The 26,374-nt window shown below is 36.3% G+C and overlaps 1 protein-coding gene across 5 annotated transcripts in view; it reads left to right on the top strand.

Annotated features, from left to right (window-relative positions):
• The window catches only part of RELN (reelin), a 567,213-nt gene that overhangs the window by 396,807 nt on the left and 144,032 nt on the right, over positions 1-26,374 (top strand). For all 5 annotated transcript variants that reach the window (XM_036010728.1, XM_036010729.1, XM_028525327.2 and 2 more), the window contains exons 21-22: positions 15,237-15,429; positions 16,214-16,326. In XM_036010728.1, the coding sequence (XP_035866621.1) occupies positions 15,237-15,429; positions 16,214-16,326 (306 nt within the window). The remainder of the gene's footprint in view (positions 1-15,236; positions 15,430-16,213; positions 16,327-26,374) is intronic.

Genomic DNA, 26,374 nt, shown 5'->3' with positions numbered 1-26,374 from the left:
GTTGGCTACCTTAAGTAGAGAGGAAGAAGCTATGTTCAGACAGTTTAAATAGTGGATGTGATACATTCCACTGATTGGAAAGTGAAAGAACAAGGGAGTCCCAGCCACGTGAACATCTGAAGGAACAGCATAAACAGAGTTTCCAACAACAGGAAACTCTGTGGTCAAAGATTCCCTAAAACAACAGTGTCCATGGCATGTTCAAGGGCCAGACCAGTGCTGATGGAGCCCAGGTAGCAAATGTCAGAAGAGAAGCCAAGAGATGTGCAGAGGCCAGATCATGCAGGGCCCTCTAGGCTCAGAAATCCTGGATTAAAACTCAAATCAGCATAAATTTAAAACTCATAGCCTTCACCACTGTGCATACTGCTCCCCTATCTCTGGATTTCTTTAGGACTTTAAACATGATTGAGGAATAATTTTCTAAGAGAGATTTACTTTCTATTGAGTCATTGTCAAACCAATTTAATTTCTCAGATGAATCTTGCCGAAAACTATTCTTGTCTCTAGAGAGCATATCATAAGTGACCCATCAGTGATCTTATCATAATTAGAGGTAAATTTTACACACCATTGCACAGAAAATTACCTTTGATGGGAATTGTGCACGACAGTCACATCTCACACTCAGCAGGCTAAAAGTCTAGCATCAGGATGACAGCTAATGGAATGGAAATAAAGCTGATCACTTTTGCTGCAAGCACTGTCAAACTAGATACAATGAGGTTTCTATACAACAAAGTATGTTTTGTCTGTTTCATAGCCTCAGATTCTTCTTTTCATGGATACTCTGTCTTAGTCCAGAAGCCTTCAAAGAAAATGAAGGGGTGGAGCAAATAATATACAAAGATATAAACCGAAATAAGTCTTTTTGGAATTTTGAGCTGACCTGGATGAATACTAATCAAATTGGCCATATACCATAAACTATATCCCCCAAATTATATAGTCATTTTTCAGCACTTTTAATACAACAAAGAGTCATGCCACAAATGCAAGTCCTGTGTCATGTTTATTTTCAAAAATAGTTAACATCTGCTTGAATAAACTCCAAAGTTGCTGAGCATTTTAATTTAACACTTGGGCTGAATGCATGGTAACAGCAATTTAATTTCTGTGCTTTGATCAAAAACCCTATCCTGTCACATAGTCTGATGAATATTCTTAGCCCACCACTGCTTTAATTGGTGGAGATACATTTACTTTGTGAAAGTACAATCACAATAATTGTAGACAACCATCTGAAAATATAAATAACTGTACAATCCCCATGGGTACCTTGAGCAGCACAATAAGAGTTTTATTAACAACCACATGTGAGCAATCAGATTTGACTTTCTGATCTTCTCTGAAATGAAAAGGAATTGTCCTGGTTATGAAACAACAGAGAGAGTACTCTGGCAGTGATAATGAGACTAGAGAAAGACACTAACTGCTTTAATAAGGACATGAAAAATGCTTGCTGCTTATTGAAATGAAACAACATGGAAGACCTCAAACTGTTCCCATTTTCTTAGCCAATGAATCAGAATAAAACCCCTATTAATGACACTGTTTTCTCTCTGCTGCTCTTGAGGAGTAGATTGTCCAAGTTCAATGTGAACTTACTTTAGGAATGTTTCTCATAAATACTTGCTATAATATTGAAATACAAATAATGGTAGTGACCAACTCTTTATTATAACCTCCTAGTCCTAAAACAAGTTATCTTTTAATGCAAAAACTTTAGAGCATATTATCTTATTAAGTAAAAATTCTTTGAACATGTTAAGTAAGTGGTCTGTGGCCTTCAATGACCTTGTTTCTCCCAAGAGAAATTTTGAAATATATACATATCTCTACAGATATTTGTTGTTAAATTAATTATTATTGGCTTTTCCAAGCTGTAAATTCATTTGGTTCTCATTTCCTAACTCATGACTTTCCATGAGCATGGATTGTTGTTACTGAGAGTATTCTCCAGGGAAACTTGGACAATTACCTTTTCATTAGAAGAACTACAGTCAATATGCTATAAATCACTTTATAATATATCGTCTTAGAGCATGTTTTTCTTTTTTTAAGTACATTTTATTGATCATGCTATTACAGTTGTCCCATTTTTCCCCTTTATTACCCTCCATTCTGCAACCCCTACTACCAGCATTCCCACTACCCAGGTTCATGTCCATGGGTCGTACACATAAGTTCTTTGGCTTCTCCATTTCTATACTGTTCTTAACCTCCCCCTGTCTATTTTCTGCCTACCATTTATGTTTTTTATTCCCTGTATCTTTTCCCCCATTCCCTTCTCTCCCTCTCCCCACTGATAAACATCCAAGTGACCTCGATTTCTGTCATTAGTTCCTGTTCTAGTTGTTTGCTTAGTTTGTTTTTGTTTTTGTTGTTTTTTTAGGTTCAGTTGTTGTGAGTTTGTTGTCATTTTACTGTTCATAGTTTTGATCTTCTTTTTCTTAGATAAGTCCCTTTAACATTTCATATAATAAGGTCTTGGTGATGATGAACTTCTTTAACTTTAACCTTGTCTGGGAAGCACTTAATCTGCCCTTCCATTCTAAATGATAACTTTGCTGGATAGAGTAATCTTAAATGTAGGTCCTTGCCTTTCAAAGCTGTGAATACTTCTTTCCAGACCCTTCCTGCCTGTATGGTTTCCTTTGAGAAATCAGCTGATAGTCTCATTTGTAGGTAACTATCTCCTTTTCTCTTGGTGCTTTTAAGATTTTCTCCTTATCTTTGCTCTTTTGTAATGTAATCATGATGTGCCTCTCCTCCAAGGATGTGGAGAAAAGGGATTTCTTGTGCACTGTTGGTGGGAATGTAAATTGGTGTAGTCCCTATAGAAAACTATATGGAGGTTCCTGAAAAATTTTTAAAAAGAACTACCATATTATCTAGCAATTCTACTTTTGGGAACATATTTGAAGGAAACAATCACTATCTCAAAAAATATATATATGCCTATCCATGTTCATGACAACATTGTTTACAATAGCCAAGACATGAATATAACCTAAATATTTATTGATGGATGAATAGGTAAAGAAACTGTATTATATTTACACAATAAAAAAATTTTAAGCCATAAAAAGGTAATCCTACCATTTGTGACAAGATAGATGGACCTTGAAAAAAACCCAAACTCATAGATACAGAGTATAGAGTGGTGGTTGCCAGAGTTCAAGTGTGGGGTTGAGCAAATTGGGTGAAGGTGGTCAAAGACACAAACTTCCAGTTATAAGTTTTGGGAATGTAATGTACAGCATGATGACTATAGTTAACAGTAGTATATTGTATATTTGAAAGTTCTAAGAATAGCTCTTAGAAATTCTCATCACTAGAGAAAATATTTAGTAACTGTGTGGGGCAGTGAATGTTAACTAAATTTATTGTGGTAATTATTTTACAATATATACATATATCAAATTATTACATTGTACACCTAAAACTGATACAGTGGGATATAGCAATTATATCTCAACAAAACTGGAAAAAATAATTAGAGTAAAAATAATGATATAAGAAAACTATAGATTTTATTTATCTTTAATGGTGCTTAAGGAAAAATAGATTTAATTAAAAGATAATTTAGAGATAAATGAAATGTCAAAGTATATAAAGGGCCTCCTAGATACTTTCATTGGCATAAAAATAGAAAATACTCATTTCTAGTTATGTCTATTTTTTTAATTAAAATTACCTTTTTTTTTCTTTTTACAAGCAAATCACTAGTACTAGTCATGTTAGGGTCATTTTTTAATAAGAGAAATTTCCTAAAGGAAGCTGTAAAGCAGAGAGAAAGAGCAACATGTAAGAAATGAAATTAGCTGTGAATGACAAAAGCCATGAGATAAAAGGATGACATGTGATGTATGCTGTTGTGGGAGGATTTTGGAAGTCTCTTTTTCACACCAGCCCCATGTGGCATTGTCAGCTCAGCCAATATATGAAAGTAGAGGTAGAAGAGGAGCCGAGCTGCAAGGTGGGTATCCGAACTCAGAGGAAGTGGACAAATGACTATGGGTTCAGGATATTCAAAAAGTATATGTTCACATTTCATGGGGCATCTATAAGCATGGACAAGGAAAAATAATTTGTATATTTTATGAGAAGCAAGAGTCACACAGGAAAAATAAGAATCTTAAAAGCTACTTATTTCATAATATAAATTAAATACAGTTCACTTGCAATAAGAGATAGGAAATAGTATTGTGACTTAACAAAGAAAGAAAACCAATAATTTAGTGTTATATAATAGTTACATAATAACACAGCAGAACTACATAATGAGTGGAAATGTGTTTTAAGATAGACAAGAGGATCTATGACATAAGCACTTCTAGGTTGTAAGAACCATGGGGAGTGAATAATAATATGTAGTAATGGATAACACAAAAAGATTTCCTAGTTGCTCTGGAAAAAACCTTCAGAGCTCATGCTTGCATAGACCTAACATGCATCAATGGGAACTTGCAGGCCCACATGAAGATCTAATATACATTCAGCAAGCAATAGGCCAAACATTTTTTCATGAAGGTCTTCCTTTCCTTCTGCTACTTTTTGGTTAATGTTTAAAATAGGAATACGTATTTGAAGTTTTTAAGAGTCAAGAGTCTTTACAACATGCAAATCTTTATTGCCGTGGACTGTTCTTATGCAACTAGTCAAGGAATTTGCCTGATAATAATATAAGGGATGTATCATTGGTAAACAGGTTGGGTTAGTGCCCAGCTGAAATTTTAAACTATCTTGATCCCTCAGGTTCCAGAAAAACAAATTCCTGACTCTTTATAAGATGAACCTACCTATAGAAAAAAAAATAATATCCAAGTAAATTTCTTTAGGATTTTTCATCTATAACTTACACAGAAATTTTGTTGTTTTAAATAATTTATAAGTAAGCCTAGACTATTCTTAGGATTATATTTTTACAAGGACTCTTAAAAAGAACAGTAAGAACTTAAATTGTTCTACTAAAGGAAGTCAGTTGGGGTGAGCTGGCTCCCAAGAGCCACTTCAGCTACTGTTTCTCAATAGGTGATCATTCTAGGAAGCTTAGCAGATGAATAATGTAGCTATATTGAGTGACAACTGAAAAGTCACTTACTATTATTTTCAACAACTATAAAAAGAGTATTTTCATTGTGTAAATGTACCATATGCAGCAGAAAGAAAGAAGGAGCTCCTACCCTTTGCAACAGCATGGATGGAACTGGAGAGCATTATGCTAAGTGAAATAAGCCAGGCAGTGAAAGACAAATACCATATGATCTCGCCTATAAGTGGAACTTAATCAACAAAACAAGCAAGCAAGCAAAATATAACCAGAGACATTGAAATAAAAACAAACTAACAGTAACCAGAGGGGAAATTGGAGGTGATAATAGGGTGGGGGTAAGGGTTGTCAAAGAACATGTATAAAGGACACAAGGACAAAGCCAAAGAGGAGTAGGATCTAGGGTGGGAGATGGGGATGGCTGGGGTGGGTGGGAGTGGTGGTGGGGAAATGAAGACAATTGTACTTGAACAACAACAAAGAAAGAGAGATAAATAAAAAATTTTTTAAGTTTTTTCAGTATCCAGGCCTCTCTAAAATTGGAAATACAATGGAATAACCCCAAAGAGGCTGATAAATGACTTTCTAAAATAGAACCTATTTATTAGGCTTTTTCATCATGATGATTTTATTACCTGAAATTTTTTATTTATTTATAAACTAACATATACATTAAACTGTTTATTGATTGTACTATAGGTACTATTTGTGCTGGAAGTATAGCAATTGGTATTAGATGAAGACAGAAAAGTCTTTTGTGGAGGTTACATTCTAGAGGGGAATAATAACAGTAAACAAATAAGGAAATTGATAATAATATTTCAGGTTTTGGTAAGTGCTGTGAAGATAAGGGAATGGAATGTTGGGTGGCAGAAGTTGAGTGAGACTACTTTTGGTAAGATGGTCAGGGAAACCCTCCTGGGAGGCATAAGTGTAAAGACCAGAATGATGATAGACAACTATGTATAACTGCAAGGGAAGTATTGCAGGCAGAGAGAATAGCAAGAACAAGGCCCTGAGGTAAGCAATGAACAAGGTTATGTTAGGGCCTTATAGAGCAACATAAAGATTTTTGGATCTTATTTTAAGTGTTGTGAGACCCCAGTGAATAATTTGGAACAAAGGAGTGATGTATTCACACTTATATTTTAAAAGTAATTGTAGTTGCTATGTAGAGAACAGATGGTAGAAGGTAATGGGAGATGCAGTAGAGGGAGCTCAGATCAGAGGCCACCTGCATGTGCTTGTAATGGTGCTAGGAATAGGACGATGGCAGTGGGGAAATGGACTACTTGAAGGTATATACTGGTAGACAAAGTCTTAGGATCTACCAAATGAATGGATAAAATGGCTATGTTCCAAGACGAATAGCCTGTCACTATCCAGACAGTTGACTTTTGAGTCATTTATTTCTCCAAAGTTAAATTTCCCTAAAATCTCCCTTTGGACTAAGTAGCTAAGTGATATTTCAGAGTAAGAGAACATACCATTAAATTAATAAGAAAAAAATCTACATCTGACTATTTAGAGTCATGGTATGTAATATGTGGCTGAGACAGTTACTTTCTATGGAGAGTGGTCCACAAAATCTCCAAGGTAAGCCATGAGTCATCTGATCTGGTTATCCTCTCTTGCCTCCTGCCTTTTATGCAGTCTACTCCAACCACATTGGTCTTCCTTCTCGCTAGTCCAACAAGCCAAGTTTTTTCCTCTGTCAGTACCTTTGCATTAGCTATGCTTCTTGCTAGAAAGTTCTTTTATTAGTCATTTTGAGCAAAGTGCCAGGGTACATAAGCTTCCCAGGGGACTGGAAAAGTCCAAGGACTAAAAAATGAATACTGTCTCAAAAATGATAAGAAAATTGAAAAAATAAAATTAATAAATGATAATTTGATATTTATAAAACATAATCAGCTTCAATAATTGCTAAATCTAAATATTTACAAATTTTATGTTATTGAAAATAAATTTTGGAGTATGCTGAGGAATCACAGCCAAACATATAATATATGCATTACTAGAAGCCAAGTAAAATTTAGAGGCAAAATTATAAGATCCACTTGAAAGTTTTTACAACAAAAAGTACATATTTAATGTGGGATGTGAGTGCATTTCAATATGTTTGCTATGATATATTATTACAGAACAGACCCGGGATGGGGGTGTGGGGAAGAGAATGATATAGTATTACCAAATGAACCCACCCTTGAGTTCCAGGGGTCCCCCCCTCCTGTACTAGGTTCACCTTGCCTGCCACCAGGGAAAGATGTCTCTCAATGCCAGAGACTGGTGAAAAGGAAAGGGATTATTTATTTAAAAAGTTATACAGACTTAGTATAATGACTTCATGTTTTCATTAAAAATACTAAAGTCCTTTAGAATACCCACAAATGCACAGGCCTTCCTTCTCCCTTTTGCCCAGTCCAGGGTACCATATCTCAGGAAAAGAAGTAGAAGTCCGTGATTCAGGCAGCCCTTCAGTTCTGGCATCATCAGCTGTGTTACCACCATGATCTCCAGTTAATCCAAAATTATGTGGCACCTTCTTATGGCCCACCAGCAAGAATCCTTTTACCCTTTTGCTCCAGGCAGAGTCTCTCCTGCTTCCTAAGCCATGTGGGAAAAAGGGAGCACCCTAAAGCTACATGCTCCCAACTTTTGCCAAAGCTGCGTGGTCCCAAAAAACACCAGCATGGCTGCTGCACCTGGGTTTAAATCCCACTGCCATCTTCCTCTGCAGCACTATTTCCAACTCCTCCCACAATCAGTTACACCTGCAAGCATTCCCATATTTTTCCAGCTTTACTGGGCTGCCATAGTAAGCCTAGGCAGGCATGGCCTCATGGCATGGAGCCAATCATCTCCAAGCTCTTATGCAGGCGCTATAACCAGGGGGTGTTGCCTCCCACTTGCATCATGGGTTGAAGTCACTCCCATCCCCCTGGCTTGAAGCATGGCCACAGCTATTTAACATATCTATGAAACCAGTTAAAGGTTATAGATATGTTAAATGACCATTCTAGAGGTTATCCGCAAAACTATTGCTATTCAAAATAGCTCTCAATGACCCTGCTCCATGCATCCCATCCCCCAGCTCAGACTTGTGGGGATGAGGACATCCTATATATATTTTTTCTAATATTTCCTGGACACTCTGAGTTCTGGACCCCATTACAAATCCCAATTTGTGGGCCCCACTTGGCTGCACTCTGTTACAGTATGAATGGAGTTCCTAAAATTAAAAGTATCAAGATCCTATAGAAAGACTTTAAATGCCCTGCTTGAATATGTGCCAAAAAATAAACATGACCGCAGTTAGTTGGAAGGATAAAAAAAAGAGAATTTCAAAGATTCCTCAAGGTTTTTCTCTCTCACCTCACCTCTTCTCTCCATGCTAAACATGTCAGTCAAGGCTATCAGGCCTAACTACATGGCCCAGTGAGGAGCCAGACAATAGGAGTATGTTGAAAAGGCAAGTTCTAATTATAAATACTGTAAATGTGGTTTCAGCAAGTTTATGTCAATCACAGTTGATTCTAGAGTTAATATGAATGCAAAGTAAGAGTAACAGGAATAAGGAGGTTCTGGATAAGCAATAATCTGAGATGATCTGAAGTTTTTAACAGAAACAACTAAAGCTCTTCTGATTCTTCTCCTCTCAAGTAACAGGGAAGTATTGTTCCTGAAAGGGCCCCTGACAACTACTCACTCACACCCACAGGTTCCTGACAAGAGACTGGCAGGCACCTACAAGAGTTGAAAGAAGTTATTTTCCCCTGGGTCCTTAGACTCTGCACTCTCTGACAGCAGGTCCCCTCTTTGCCCTTCAGACTTCCCTTTTTCCTTCATCTCTCTTTGAGGGCCACAGGCTTGACTGCTTTGTGCCAACTCCCCACTCATACTTTTACCCAGCAGAGATTACCCTTAAAAATATATATATATAGTTTACTCCAGCTGCTGAACATTTCCTTAAAATGTTGTTAAGTGGGCAAATGAAGATTCAACTGAAACTTGAGAGAAATCTTTGAAATACTTATGTCTTACAAATAATCAGTCAACAAATTTTTATAAACTTAATAATTTTTTATAAAGTTATTGGAATTAGCTGCTGACATCTAGACTTCAGGAGAATTGGGCTATTTCCACAGGAGACAAAGGCTGATGACAGCTGCAGATTCACATATGGGCTCCTAGTGAAGGATGGAGGAGCCAGGAGCCTGGTCTGCCCACCTGGCCTGCAGTAGTGCCCATTCAGAGGCATATAACCACTTAAGAAAGAGAAGACAGTGCTCATTTTTGGACATGGCCATTGTGTACTAACAGCCTGAGTCTATAACTTAGGAGACTGATTACACCAAATTCTATCTCTCACATGTGAAGTTATCTGACCCATTAGAGAAAACTGCTAAGTGCCCAATTTATGATGAGTTTTGTTTGCAAAGAGGCTGCATGCATTTTGTCAACAGCAGCCAGGCAGCTCAACTGATGCTTTTTAATCACCTAAGAGTTTATCTAACTTAAAGTAAGATTTTATTCCTGACTTGAAGAACTATGTGTAAATTTCTAAATTGAGGAAATGGAAATGAGAATGAAACACCCAAAAATACAAACTATGTACTTCAACTAGGAATGGTAAGGATAAGCAAAATGAAGCAGGTGCTGGGGACAAACATACAAGTGGAACCTAAAATAAACATCAACTAGGACATGTATTCCAAAATACCTTCAATTGCCAACTCAACAAAGACTAGTCTAGCCACTTAGAAATCTATAAGGACTTTTTAAATAAAGCATTGAATAAATACATGACAAAATGCAATATGTGCAGAAATTCCAGTTTGTTTGAAGCTGTAGATTGAATGAAGTGAGTAAAAATGGTTTTAATAAAACTATTTTGGTATCTGGAAAGTTCTTATATAGAGAATTAGTTCAGTTGAGATACTGCTTCAGATAATATAGTAAAAAAAACAAGGGGGAAATTAATAAATCAACTTTTCATAGAAGATGATATGTTAAAGATTATATGTTAAACCCATGTGTTTTATTTAGGTGATCTAGGCAATATAACAGAGAAAATGCCATTTTTGGAAGTTGAAACTTGAATGAGCTTCTAAAAGAAGTAGCATTGGAGGAAAATATGTTGATGAGAGTAGAGTGAGTGAAAGTTAAGTGGCTCCCTTATCCCTGGTCCCACTAAACTCGTCTAGTCTGAAGCTGGGGCTAGAAATCAATAAGAAAGGCAGTGCCATGGGACTCAGAAGTCCATAGGAAGATGAACAGGCATGGTCCTCCAAACTGAAATCTGTAGAACTGGAAGCATAATGCAAAACCAGTTAGAAATACAGAAAGAAGATTACAACATCCATAATTCAGAGTATGACTTTAATATTTTAAGTTCCTGATGGATCAAGCAAACCAAAAACAAGTGAGGAACTAGACAAAAGTATGGAGGTAATTAACAAGGATGATTTAATACATTAAAAAAATTGTACCCCAAAGGTAAAAAAAAATACATATATACATACATACACACACACAGACACACACACACACACACACACACACACACATATATTCCTTTCAATGTCCATTGGACATTTGCCAAAAATGTTTATGAACTAGGCTCAGAGGCAATCTCAGTAGATACCAGTAAAACATGACACCAAAAGCAGGGACCATAAAGGTTACATATTCCACTACTTAATTTTTTTCTTTTTTCTAATTTTTTAAAGATTTTATTTATATTTAGAGAGAGGAGGAGGGAGGGGAAAAGAGAGGGAAAGAAACATCTCTCTCTCACATCTCTCTCTTGATGTATTTTATTTAGGTGTATTTTATTTAGGTGGTCTAGGCAATATAACAGAGAAAACACCATTTTCAGAAGTTGAAACTTGAATGAGCTTCTAAAAGAAGTAGCATCTCTCACATCTCTCTCTTGATGTGAGAGAGAAACATTGATTGGTTGCCTTGTATGTACCCCAACTGGGGACCAAACCTGCAACCCAGGTATGTGCCCTGACTGGGAATCGAACTGGTGACCTTTCAGTTTGCTGGACAACACCCAGCCAACTAAGCTACAGTGGTCAGGGCCACCAGTTAAAATTTTTTTAGTTGTATCAGAGTGCAGGGGCTTCCTGAAAACAAAATATGACAACGAATTGGGAGCAGGGGAATATTTGCAACATATATGACAAACTATATGAGTTTATGTTAATATGTGAAAAACTCTTACAGGTAAGTAAGAAAAAGATAAATCTCAATTTAAAAAATGGGTTAAGTACATGAAAAGAGACTACACATACATAAAATACACATACTGCAAATAACCAATAAACATGAGTAGCATTTTAAATTCTTTAATAATCAAATAAATGTATAGTAAAATACTATATGCATAGAATAGCTAAAATGGAAATATCAATGTTTAGTACTGACAAGTGGTAAGAACTGGCAGCTCAGTCATTAGTAATGTTCTTGGTAAATGGAAGTTGGTACAAGCTTTTTTGGAAGGCAATTTGGCAGTGTGTTCATTTTTAAAATTTGCTTTCAGCAAGCAATTCTGCTTCTATGAATTTATCCCAAGGAAATAACTGGAAAAACATATAAGATATACAAAGATGTATATTACAGAAGCATTGTTTATAACAGTGAAAGATGGAAACAACCTTCAAAGATTTCTATAACTGGAGACTTGTCTTCTTTCTTAAAACTGACAGTGCCTCACCACATTTTTTCCACATGGAAAGATAGCAATAAAATAGTTGTAAAGAGAAAATAGAGCAGGTTGACTATGATTTTATAACTATTTTTAAAGAAAGAAAAGTGAGTGTTTATGTGCATGTATTTGTGTGAGCATAAGAAAGTCTGAAAGTATTTATACCAAAATTTTAGCAGCAGTCATCTCTATGTAGTAGAATTGCAGACTTTTTTAAGAAATGCTTCTATGTTGTCAGATTGTTTTTTCCAATAAAAGTAAAATTTATGTAATCTACTAAAATTATGTTTATTTCTGTTTTGAAATATAATATTATATAATTTAAAAATGAGTTAAAATGCCACTACAGCAAGTTTTTCTATCAACTCAAGAAAATACTTCTTTAAGATCACAAGGACAAAATTCCCAAAAAGATAACATTAGAGATGCTTACATTTATTCACATGTTCTTCTGCAGATGAACTTTCCAAATGGCATCAAACTAAGAACAGCTTTGTGTTGCTTTCTCTGGAAATGAGCTCTTGCAGAGCTCATACTCCCACTCACTTTGGTTATGTGTGGCTGCCTTTCATGTAAAAGAGCCTTTTTTCTACAGATGGCAAAGAGGCTCTAGGGAAATGCAGAAAGGGTGAGGATAACCTCAAAACCTGGTCTGTGTTCTTTACAGTATAACTATCGTTTTGTAAAACTTGCCTTTTTCCCAAATGAGAGACCTCTCTCCTGTGCTCATTTTATTTAACATTCTTTAAGTGCCCTTCATAGGCTTGACATAGTGGAAAGGATATCAAAGTAGAAATCAGAAGGCCTAGTTTCCAGGTTTTTAGTCTGTGTGACCCTGGGGCCAGTAACTCAGCCTCTCAGTTTTCCTTTTCCATAACACAATGTTAAGGATCTCTGATGTCTTCCAAATGGTCTTAACTCAAGGATCAAATGAGGTAATCCAGCTGTTGGAAAATCATAATGTCCTGCATCCACCATTACAAGGTTCTGAGTGCTTTACGGAATGCAGAGATACACAAGGTGTGATCTCTGCATGTGAGAGGTTTCCAACCTGGTCAGGAAAGCAGATCCTCAGCAATTCGTGAAAGGAGGCAAGAAAGGGAGGCACAGGGTCTGCACTGTGGGTTAAGTATCCATTTTACCAAGGTCATAACTGAGAGCCTGCTGGCCTTCTTGGAGGTGGAAATGTGAAGACACAGGAAGGTGGAAATGAAAATGCCCTTGTCCTAGCAGAAAGAGTTATTCTCATTCTCATTAAATTTTGTAATTAGATGCAGAAGCTTTTTAACTGTTCCTTTATTTTTTTTATCTTGGAAATCAACATTACTAAAACTAAGCTGCATAATTCCCAAAGCATTCTGTCTCCAGAACTTTTTCCCAGAATGTGGATATGGACTATTCTTTTTTATTTATATGATTATAAAAGATAAGAAGTCCAGCTTTATTTTTGCCTTTATAAATATATCGTTACTTAGACAAGGAGCAAAGAGGAACCGTTTTGTCAATTAAAAGATAGCAGTCTGTGAGATTCTCTCCCCTAAAATTCCAACTGAATTTGAGCATCTGAGCTCTCAGAAGGAAAAAAAAAACAGCTCCAATATCACTGGCTTTCAGCCAGTGTTAAATAAATCGTAAGCAGCCAAGTGAACTTTTACTATGAATGGTCAAGATTTTAAGGCATAGACATCTGTGTTTTTCATGTGTCATTTTGCTTCATATTAAGACATCAGGACAGGTATCATACAGTACCATGATGTATGGCAGGTGTAGCAGTTAGATACAAAATCAGCTCTAAGTTACAACATAAACAACCAGAAAAGACTGACCACCATGGCATAAACCCAAGTAAAGAGGCTCATCTCTCATTTGTAACAAGCAGTTGTGGGATATGTGGTCCAGGGCTGGTAAACAGATTAATTAACAAGGCTCTCAGGGACCCAGGCTCTCTGCTCTGCCATCTCAGTTGAGAGACTTCATCTGAGTGCTGTACCACTATTGTCACAAGCTGCCTGAGGCCTAATAGGTAGGAAGGAAGACATTAAGGGCAACAGGCAAACAGCATGCCAGCCAAGTCCATCTGTGTCTTTTAAAAGGCTTATATTAAAGCTGAATGAGTAAATACACCTACCTTCTTTTACTTACGTCCCATTCATAAGAACTCATTGTGGATATAGACCAATCTCTATGTGGTAAATGAGTAGAAAAGAGACCATGGATGGCAGCTGGATCTGCCTGCCCCACAATATATGCCACAAGTACCAGTGGAGACATTGATGCTAAGTAAAAAATTTGTCACTATTTAATTGTCCTCATTTCATCTCTTGTTCTTTTATGTAATTTTTATCTCGTCCCTTTTTTTGGTGTCTTGGAACCTTTAAAAGCTCAGGATAGCTCATAGAGCACACACTCTTCCTCAGGTTTGAATACTTCTTCCCTTTAACCAAGTTGTTAATTTGTTACCATGCAAAAGTGAAGTGCGGGCAATCTTTACAAAATACATTTCTTCCTGTATCTTTATAGAATTTAGAGGACACTAAACATCTCAGCAGGGAGGAATTTACAAGGGGCTAATTATGAAAATAATTATTTTTTAAACAAATCAAATGAAGCCTAGATGACTGCCTCTAAATACCATCCTGAACAAAGGGTATGAGAAACAGTATTTAACACTTGAAGCTAAAAAAAAAGCATTGATTTCTCACAGGGAGAAGCATTCAGGATTTTTGCCTATTTAAAAGTATAGATAAGTTTGTGCCTGTACAGCTTAAAAAGCATTTTTGTTCTATGTTGATTTATTTTATTTTGCAATATTGCTAAAAATTGCAAATGACACATGAGCTACAGTGAAAATTTGTTCCAGCACTGAACACAGCCACTGAAAATATTCTGGTGAATTTTCTTTATGCATAATTTTGTGGATTTTTTAAACTTAATTTATCATATGCATGTTAATTTGATTAATTACCTTCATAAATATTTGAAATACAGATAATCTGTCAAGTGGCTATACCAGTTTACTTAAGCATTCCATTTTCTCTATAGTTTGACATTGAAATAGTTACCAATTATCAGCAAACCAGCCATTACTATTATCAGCAACCCAGCCATGTTCATCATACTTTATAAAATTGACTTTGACTTTAGGCTTATTTCTCAGGATAGATCCCAAGAAGTGAGATTAATAAGTCAAAGGGTTTACATTTATTAACAATATGTGAGTGAGTTGAGTGCCCATTTTCAAGTACATTTGACAACACTAGGTATTATACACACACACACACACACAGTGCCTTTAATAGGTTGTTTTAAATTGCATTTATTAGATTAACTGAAATATATTCTAGAACTTACAAGGTTTAAATAAGTAAAATGAAACTATCTTAGTATATGATATGAAGTGAAGAGCTTAATTTTTCCCTAATCAATTGCTACTTTTAATTTTCTGATTTCTATCCTGTCTTTCAGCTTTACAGGAGATTCTAAACTTGCCTCAAGTATGCGCTATGTGGAAACCCAGTCAATGCAGATAGGAGCATCCTATATGATTCAGTTTAGCTTGGTGATGGGCTGTGGCCAGAAATACACTCCACATATGGACAACCAGGTGAAACTGGAGTATTCAACCAACCATGGCCTTACCTGGCACCTTGTCCAAGAGGTAAGTTTATTTTTTATAAAGCTGGTGATAGGTAGCTTCTTCCTTTTTGCAAAGGAAGCAAAGAATTGCAATTCTAAAAATTTAGGTGTGGTTGAAAAGGAACAATGTTATTTATTACAGAATTAACATGAAGTCAGCAGCAAATTATAAGGATCCCATATTCTGCACTATCAGATACTAAAGGATAATTAAAAATGAAAAAAATGGGAGTAACTTTAGGACTGAATACTCTATCATGCTGTTTTGAATATTATTTTCTCTAACCCTCTTCTTCTGTAAACATGTCTGTTTCGTCTTTCTCTATAGCATGTCTTCATCTGTTCTAAGTCTCTTTGACTGTACATAGATTTTATAAAGAACGTGGTTTCTCTTGCGTTAAAAAAAACAAAAAAAGAAATATATAGATTCACTTTCTTAGAATCAAAAGTACTTCTTTACTTTACACTGATAATCTAACATTGAAAAATTGCATAAATATCATAGTGAATAGAATAATTTTACAAAATGCCAGTGTTATAACAACAGGTCAAAAAATGCATCCTAATCCATTTCTATTTTTACATGTGAGATTTCAAAGACATTTAATTCTATGGTGGGATCTCATTTTAATCATTTCCCAAATATTTTGGCTTCACAAAAGGAAAAATCATGGATTGCATCACATTGCAAATGGTTAATATGACATTAGATTTCCTTAAGTTCTTTTTCACTTATGGGGAGCAAGTAAACATATTGCCCCTGGGGGAAATAGAGGCTGTTTAATTTTTGCCTGATTCTCTTCTAGGAATGCCTTCCAAGTATGCCAAGTTGTCAGGAATTTACATCGTCAAGTATCTACCATGCCAGTGAGTTCACACAGTGGAGAAGAGTCATAGTGCTTCTTCCCCAGAAAACTTGGTGAGAGACAATATTTTTAAACATGGCTGTCACATTAACTTTTATTATCTCTGTTAGCATGACTTGAATATGAAGAAAAGTTAAGCACAGTGGTGAGATACATTCATATTTTTGTCAAAGAAAGTCTCAGATCTTTCTTTTATCCTGAGGATATTTAAAAATAGAGCTAATGAAAAATTGGTTTTCAAATGGTCGTAGTTTTTCTGACCTCCCATTTTATCCTAACTGTTCTTTTTATGGGAGAACTCTATGAGCCTTTCCTTTAGGTTTGACATATCCAAAGGAATGACACAGGAATCTGAAAACTTCTTTGTCAAGATAGTTTCCGTTGCAAAGCTGTTTCCTTGTTGTAAAGCCCTACTTTTTATTTCAAAAGCTTAAAATGCATTTTTCTCTATTCATATTTCTTTCAGCAACAATAAAAATGATCTCCCATGAAGCAGAAACTTAAGTAACTAGGAAGAAAGTTAAACATTTGATCATGTGAAAGAGAAAATCACATTTTTACCCCAAGAGTTTGATGGTTTCATTTTAGATTTATTACTCTGGGCACCATATGAAGAAGAGATGGCAGGAGAAAAGTGAAGACAGGGAGAACTGTTAGCGTGTTTCAGGCATTTGATGTTTAGGTGGCTTAGAATATGATTGTAGCAGACATGGAAAGAGCCATCATTCATGAAATATATATTAATTAAATAGGGCTTGTTGATTAACTTGATGGGGTCTGTTTTAGAAAGGGAAGAATCAAAAACAATTTCAAAATTCTGGACCTGGGAAAAGTCTTGGCATTTCAGTCAGTGGACTGAAATGAGAAAGACTGAAGAAGGAATAGATTTTAAGCAGGAAACTAAGAATACTGTTTTTGATGGATGAAAAAAAGGTGAAGGGGGTCTCCAGTCAATATGGTGACATAGGTAAACATGGCTCACCTCCTTGAACAGCCACATCAAAACTACAACTAAACTATAGAACCATCATACAGAACCATCAGAAATTGAGCTGAAGGAAAGCCCTGCAACTACAGAATTAAAGAAGAAACCACATTGAAACTGGTAGGAGAGGCAGAGAGATGGAATGGACTGGTCCCACCTCCATGGGTGGCAGACGAAAATCAGAGGGATATCTCAGGAGCAGAGCATACTATTCCCACACCAGGCCTCCCAGCCCAGGGTTCCAGTGCCAGGAAGATAAGTCTCCATGACTTCTGACTTTAAAAACTAGCAGGGATTGAGACTGTGGGAGACAGAAACTGCTGGAATCCCATGCAGTTCCTCTTAAGGGGTCCACACACAGACTTCCTCAAACTCACTCCCTCTGAGCTCCTGCATTGGGGCAGCCAATGAGAAGACATCAGAGACATATGAGGATGAACTGAATTGTCTGACATCAAGGCAAGAGCTGCAAGGAGGGGGCAGCTTTCTACCAGACAGAAGTGCTGGCAGAGACCATTGTTCCTTTTCTGTACCCTCCTCGAACAGAGCCACAGACCCAGCAGGCAGGCAACATTTCTGAGACTCTATCAACCTGGCTCACACTGTTTTCTCCACTCTGGTGATTCTCTGAGGCCCTATCCCACCCAAAATTTGGGCCCACCAAAGCTTTTTCCAATGGCTTTTCCATACAAATGGCTTCTCTGGACCATGTCTCAGATTTTCCTAAATTCTCTCAAACAAGCAGCATTGGCTTCAGCAAGCCCTGTAGCTCTTTCTAAGTTGCCCCAAGCCTGGAACTAGCAGCACCTGGCCTTGGTTCACAGCTTGACCTCTCCTGGAACCTCTAGCCCAGCACAAGTAGCAGCCATCTGCATATCACTTTGTAACTTATGCTGTGTCACCCAGGACAGAACACAGGTGGTGGCTAACCTTGGATGTACCAACAGCAATCAAGGCTCAACTACAAGAGGAGGGTATACACAACTCACATGGTGGATATGCCTTAAGTACCCAGGTTGGCTGACAGAAGAGACAGTGCTGCTTGACTCTGTAGAACACCTACTATCTTAGGCCACTCTATCAAGCCTAAAATGTAGTTACTCTACCTAATACATAGAAACAAACACAGGATGGCTGCCTAAATTAAAAGACAAAGAAACATGGGCCAAAAGAAAGAACAGAATAAATAAAAAAATAAATTAAAAAAAGAAAGAACAGAACAAATTCCAGAAAAATAATTAAACAAAATGGAGATAAGCAATCTGTAAGATACCAATTAAAAGCACTGTTTATAAGTATGCTCAAGGAGCTTAGTGAGGACCTCAACGGCATAAAAACATCCAGTCAGAAATGAAGGATATCTCATGGAAATAAAGAACAATTTACAGGGAAACAACAGTAGAATGGATGAAGCTAAAAATAAAATCAATGGTTTGGAACATAAGGAAGCAAAAACAACCACTCAGAACAAGAAGAAAAAAGAATCCCCAAAAAACGATAGTGTAAGGAACCTCAGAGACAACTTCAAGCATTCCAACATTGACATAATGGGGGTGCCAAAAAGAGGAGAAAAGAGCAAGAATTGGAAATCTATTTGAAAAAAAATGAAAGAAATTCCCCTAATTTGGTGAAGGAAACAGACATTCAAGTCCAGGAAGCAGAGAAAGTCCCAAACATGATGAACCCAAAGAGGCCCACACCAGGACATACCATAATTAAAATGCCTAAGTTTAAAGACAAAGAAAGAATCTTGAAAGCAGCAAGAGAAAAGCACTTAGTTACCTATAAGGGAATTCCCATAAGATTATCATCTGATTTCTCAAAAGTACATTGCAGTCTAGAAGGGGATGTAAAGAAGTATTCCAAGTCATGAAAAGTGAGTACCTACAACCAAGTTAGGACCCTACCCAGCAGAGCTATCATTCAACATCAAAGGACAGATAAAGAGCTTCCCAAACAACAAAAATCTAAGGCAGTTTGTCACCACCAAACCAGTATATATGAAATGTTAAAGGGTCTTCTTTTTTAATATATTTTATTGATTATGCTATTAAAGTTGTCCCATTTTTTCTCTCTTTTATTCCCTTTGCCCTGTACCCCCTACACCCATATTCACCCTCCTTAGTTCATGACCATAGCTCATACAATAAGTTATTTGTCTTCTCCATTTCCTATACTATGCTTAACCTCCCCCTGTCTATTTTCTACCTACCATTTATGCTTCTTATCCCCTAAACCTTTTCCCCCATTCTCTCCACTCCCTCTCCTCACTGATAACCCTCTGTATGATCTCTATTTCTGTAATTCTGTTCCTGTTCTAGTTGTTTGCTTAGTTTGTTTTTGTTTTTGTTTTTTTATGTTCAGTTGTTCATAGTTGCGAGTTTGTTTTCACTTTGCCATTCATAGTTTTTGATCTTCTATTTCTTAGATAAGTCTCTTTAACATTTCATATAATAAGGACTTGATGGTGATGAACTCTTTTAATTTGATCTTATCTGGGAAGCACTTTATCTGCCCTTCCATTGCAAATGATAGCTGTGCTGAATAGAGTAAACTTGGATGTAGGCCCTTGCCTTTCATGACTTGGAACATTTCCTTCCAGCTCCTTTTTGCCTGTAAGGTTTCCTTTGAGAAATCAGCTGTTAGTCTTATGGGTTATCCTTTGTAGGTAACTGTCTCCTTTTCTCTTGCTACTTTTAAGATTCTCCTCTTATCTTTAATCATGGGTAATGCAATTTTGATGTACCTTGGTGTGTGCTTCCTTGAGTCCAACCTTTCTGGGACTCTCTGAGCTTCCTGGACTTCCTGGAAGTCTGTTTCCTTTGCCAGATTGGAGAAGTCCTTTGTTATTTTTTTTTAAATAACTTTTCCATTTCTTGCTCTTCCTTTTCTCCTTCTGGCACCCCTATGAATCAGATGTTGGAACATTTAAAGTTGCCTGGAGGTTCCTAAGCCTCTCCTCATTTTCTTGAATTTTTGTTTCTTCATTCTGTTCCAGTTGAATGTTTATTTCTTCCTTCTGGTCCAAATCATTGAATTGTATCCCAATTTCTTTCCCTTCAAAATTGGTTCCCTGTACATTTTCCTATATTTCACTTTGCATAGCCTTCACTTTTTCCTCTATTTTGCAACCATACTCAACCATTTCTGTGAGAATCCTGATTACCAGTGTTTTGAACTCCGCATGTGACAAGTTGGCTATCCCTTCATTGCTTAGTTGTGTTTTTTCTGTATCTTTGACCTGTTCTTTCATCTGGGCCATTTTTTTTTGTCTCAACACACATGTTAAGTAGTAAGGGGAAGATCCTTAGGTAATTTCCAGGGCGCAGCAACCCACGTCAATGTGTTGTGGCACTATATGTGGGGAAGGGATCAGAGAGGAAACAATCTTGCTTGCTCAGCTCTTCGGCAGCTTTCAGTCACTTCCCCCACTTCCCACAAGCAAATTGGGCCCTTCTGGTACTGGTTCCCATGTTGGGCTTGTGCATGTTCCAGGACCCTGTGGGTCTCTCCAACAAACTCTCCTGTGAGGCTGAGAGTTTCTTCCTCTACCACAAGTCTCATAGGTTTTTACAGCCAGATGTTTTGAAGCTTTATTTCCCCATACTAGAACCCTGGGTCGTGCAGTCTGTCTCACTCCCCAGTTGTTCCTCTCAATTTATCCACATGTAAATGTGGGACTGCCCCATCTGCCAGCCACTGCCAGTCACCCTATTCTCCAGCTGCTGCTTTTCTGCATGTCCTCTCCCCGTTGGCTGCCCATCTCCACCCCCACACTGGTCTGGGTGAATATTCTTCTTTAACTCTAGTTGTCGGACTTCCATACAGTTAGATTTTCTGGCAGTTCTGCTTGTTTTTGTTTTTAAATTTCTTGTTGTCCTTCTTGTGGTTGTGCAAGGAGGCAGTGTTTCTACCTACGCCTCCATCTTGGCTGAAAGTCTAAAGGGTCTTCTTTAAAAAGAACAAGAACAAGAAGAATAAAAATATGAACAATAAAATAGCAATAATACATATCTATCAACAATTTAATCTAAAAAAACAAGGAAAACAAAAACAGAGTCATATAAACAGAGAAAATTTTGATGGTTTTCAGATGGGAAGCTGGGTAGAGGCATTGGGTAAAAAGGGAAGGTTTTAAGAAGTGCAAATTGGTCATTGCAGAGTAGCCATTGGGATGTGGGGTACAGCATAGAAAATAGAGTACTGAAAGAACACATATGCATGACCCCTGGACATGGGATTACCTGAGGAAGTATGGGGACTGGAAGGAGAGGGACAAAGGGGGGAAATTTTGTGATAACTATAATAGCATAAGCAATAAAATACAATTTTTAAAAAGATGAAGGGGTATATAGTCAATAATAGCATGATAACCTTGCACAGTGACATGGTTACTAGATTTATTGTGGTGATCACATTAGACATATAAATATCAGATCACTATGTTATACAACACCTGAAGCTAATATATAATTATATGCCAAATATACTTTAATTTTTTAAAAAAGTGATATGAGAGCCCTGGCTGGCATAGCTCAGTGGATTGAGGGCGGGCTGCAAACCAAAGTGTCGCAGGTTCAATTCCCAGTCAGGGTACATGCCTGGGTTGCAGGCCATGACCCCCAGCAACTGCACATTGATGTTTCTCTCTCTTTCTCCCTCCCTCCCCTCTCTAAAAATAAATAAATAAAATCCTTTAAAAAAGTGATGTGAAATTTGAGATAATTATCTATCCAAGCAGAATTGTCAAGAAGCCAATTGTACTTATGAATCTGGAGCTCAGTAAAGAGGTTTGGGCTGGATTTAAACACTCTGAATATTATTGAAAGTCCTGAGACAGGTTCAGCTTGCCAGGAAAGAACTTTGGACTAGAAATTAGAAGGCGTGAATTCTCAGTATGTCTCTGCCAATGATCAGTTAACCACATGATTTTAATTGTTCACAACCTTTTCAAGCTTGATTCCTTATCAGTATAATAAAGGTGTTTCATTGGTCAATCTTAAAGGTTTCTACAGTTCTGGAACTCTAAGTTTCTGTGATCTGTGTAATAGAAAAAGCATAAGAGACAAGAATAATATTTTCTATGGTGTCTGCCTTCCAAACTCTTCTTAGATTATATAAAAGTCAGGCTCTACACTAAAAATGATTAAATAATAACCTAGAGTTATTATACCTCCTTTAGTTGAAGATTGAATTATTACATTATACAAGAATGCCTTCATGATGACTTTTAAGGATTCATTATTATGTCAGTTGTCTACTTGAAATTTGATTTCCACAGATTTTTTTATATCCAACTGTGAGCCATTTTCTGGATACTCTGTTCATGCTTTGTATAACAAGTAGCCACTTTCTCTAACATCCTCCTTTTTTATCCCTGCTGCTGGGAATATAATCAAGATATATTTAATTTCAATGATATTACAAGTACATCTGTCAAGATACAAAACAACACATCAAATAGTTGAAATAGTTGAAATAGTATCAAACTTGATCCAAAGCTACTAAGATTTTTTTCATCATTTCACAATTAAGTATTTTACCCTTATTATTTAAAATATGCTGATTTTTGTTCATTGACATGTGGGGTACTATTTCAAAATTATGATGGTAAGATAATATTGATAGTATATTTTAGAGGTATCTTTTCATCTCCATAAATGATACAAACTATTATTTTTTATTAAGTTTATTGGAGTGGTATTGTTTAATAAAATTATATAGGGTTCAAGTGTATAATTCTGTAATACATCTTCTGTGTATTACATTGTGTGTTCACCACCCAAAATCAGCTCTCTTTTCCTTACCATGTATTTGACCCTCTTTATCCTTTTCTACCTCCCCCCAGCCCCCTAACCCTCTGGTAACCATACTATTGTCTGTGTCTATGAGTTTTTGTTTGTTTGTTTGTCTTGTATGCTCATCCATTACTTTCAGTTTTTTATCCCACGTATGAGTGAAATCATATGATTCTTGGCTTTTTCTGACTGACTTATTTCACTTAACATGATATTCTCAAGATCTGTCCATATTGTCACAAATTGCAGTATTTCATCTTTTCTTATGGCTAAGTAGTGTTCCATTGTATATATGTACCACATCTGTTTTATCTAATCCTCTATTGCAGGACACTTAGGTTGTTTCCATGTCTTGACCACCATGAATATCACTGTAATGAACATAGAGGTACATATATCTTTACCAATAAATGTTTGCAAATTTTTCAGGTAGATACTGAAAAGAACAGTTGCTGGGTCATATGGTAACTCTATTCTTAATTGATTTTTTGAACTCCTTTTTAAAATTTCATATTAAATATATTGGAGTGACATTGGTTAATAAATTATGTAGGTTTCAAGTTTATAATTCTACAATGTATTATCTGTATATTGTATTATGTGTTTACCACCCAAATCAAGTCTTCTTCCATCACCATTTGTCACTTTTTTACCCTCTTCTACCTTCCCCCACCCCCTTTTCTCTCTGATGTGTGTGTGTGTGTGTGTGTGTGTGTGTGTGTAACCTCTGTACTATTTTCCACAGTGTTTCTACCAGTTTATATTCCCACCAGGAGTGAATGAGGGTTCCTTTTTCTCCACAACCTCCCCAACACTTACTTGTCTTGTTTATAATGCACATTTTAACAGGTGGTATCTCACTGTAGTTTGATTTGCATTTCTCTAATAGCTAGTGAGATTGAGAATCTTTCATATATCTTTTGGCCATTGGTATGTCTTCTTGGGAGAAGTGTCTCTTCAGGTCCTCTGCCCATTTTCTAAATGGAGTATTTGTTTTTTTGGTGTTGAGTTTAGTTGTATGAGCTCTTTATAAATTTTGGATATTTACCCTTTGTCAGAGGTGCTGTTTTCAAATATCATCTCCCATTTGGTTGGCTACCTTTTTGTTTTGTGGCAGTTTCTTCTGCTGTGCAGAAGCTTTTTAGTTTTTTATACTCCCATTTATTTAAGTTTGTTTTTACTTCCCTTGCCTTTGAAGTCAAATTCACAAAATTTCCTTTACACCCAAGATCCATGAGTTTAGTGCCTATGTTTTCTTGTATGTAATTTATTATTTCAGATCTTATATTTAGGTCTTTGACCCATTTTGAATTAATTTTTGTACATAGGAACAAACTGTAGTGTAGTTTTATTCTTTTGCACGTGGCTTTCCAGTTTTCCCAGTACCACTTATTGAAGAGGTTTTCTTTTCTCTGTTGTGGGTTTTTGTCTCCTTTGTCAAAAATTATTTGCCCATAAACATGTGGGTTTATTTCTGAGCTCTCAGTTCTGTTCCATTGTCTGCATGTCTGGTCTTCTACCAATACCATACCGTTTGGATTATTGTTGCTTTGTAGGATTACTTTGGCTATTCGAAGTCTTTTGTGGTTCCATGGAAACCTGATGATATTTTCTTCTATTTCTTTTAAAAATGTCATTGGGATTTTCATGGGGATTGTTAAATCTGTGTATTGCCTTAGGTCACATGGCCATATTAACTGTTGATTCTTCCAATTCATGTACACAATATATCTTTTTTTTCTTTGTGTGTTCTTCAGTTTCTCTTAATAATATCTTGTAGTTTTCAGCGTATAGGTGCTTCACATGTTTTGTTAACTTTATGCTAGGTATTTTATTTTGCATGTGCATCAATTTTAAAGGGAGATGTTTTTAATATCTTTTCTGAAATTTCATTGTTAGTATATAGGAATGCAATGAATTTGGGTACATTGGTTTTGTATCCTGCAACATTACTGTACTTGTTTATTGCTTCTAATAGTTTTTGGTAGGGTCTTAAAGGTTTTCTATATAAAGAATGATGTAATATAATCTACAAAAGTGACTATTTTACTTTTTCCTTTCCAATTTGAATGACTTTTATTGCTTTCTCCTGCCTGATTGCTCTAGGCAGGACTTTCATATTATGTTGAATAAGAGTGGTGAGGGTGGGCATCCATATCTTGTTTCTGCTCTTAGAGGGAAAGCTTTCAGGTTTTCATTATTGAGTATATTAGTTGAAGGTTTGTCATATATGGCCTTTATTATGTTGAAGTATTTTATTTCTATACCCATTTTATTGAGTGTTTTAATGATAAATTGATGTATCTCATCAAATGTTTTTTTCTGAATATATTGGTGTGATTTTTTTCTTTCATTTTGTTAGTGTGGTGTTTCACGTTGATCAATTTGCATATGTTCAACCCTCTTTGTGCCCCCGATAAACCCCACTTGATCCTGATGTATTATTTTTTAATGTATTGTTGTATTTGATTTGCTAGTATTTTGTTTAGGATTTTTGCATCTGTATTCATCAGACACATTGGTATGTATTTTTCTTTTTTCATGTTATCCTTGCCAGATTTTGGTATCAGATTATATACCAGGGTAATGTTGGCCTCATATAATGCATTAGGAAGTATTGCCTCTTCTTCAATTTTGTGGAAGAGTTTTTTTTTTCTTATCCTTACCCAAAGACTTTTTTTTTCAATTTCTTTTACAGAGAGAGGAAGTGGGGGGGAGAGAAACATTGATGTGAGAGGGAAACATCAATTGGTTGCCTTCTCTTACACACCCTAACCAGGAGCCAAATCTGCAACCTGGGCCTGTACCCTGATCAAGAATCAAAACTGTGACCTTTCAGTCTATGGGATGACACTCTAACCAAGTGAGCCACAGTAGCCAGGGCCAACTTTCCAAAAAAGCTTGAGAAGGATAGGAATTAAATCTCCGAATGTTTGGTAGAATTCACTAGTGAAGCCCTCTGGTTCTGGACTTTTACTTTTTGGGGAGGTTTTTGATAATCGTTTCAATTTACTTACTGTTGGTCAATCTATTTACATTTTCCAGTCTAGGAAGGTTATATATTTCTAAGAACTTGTCCATTTCTCCTATGTTATTGAATTTGGTGGCGTATAATCTTTCATAGTACTCTTGTATGCTCCTTTGCATCTCTGAGGTGTCTGTCACAACTTCTCTTTTATTTCTTCTCTTTTTTTATTTTATTTTGTTTATATATGTCTTTTGCCTTTTTTCCTTAATTAGTCCAGCCAAGGGGTTAGCTCTTCTTGCATTATTTTTTTGTACAGTCTTTCTGTTCTTTATTTCATTTAATTCTTCTCT

The sequence above is a fragment of the Phyllostomus discolor genome, chromosome 10 (genome assembly GCF_004126475.2).
Source record: "Phyllostomus discolor isolate MPI-MPIP mPhyDis1 chromosome 10, mPhyDis1.pri.v3, whole genome shotgun sequence".
NCBI classification, from domain to species: Eukaryota; Metazoa; Chordata; class Mammalia; order Chiroptera; family Phyllostomidae; genus Phyllostomus; species Phyllostomus discolor.
This window is presented reverse-complemented; position numbering and strand designations above follow the sequence as displayed.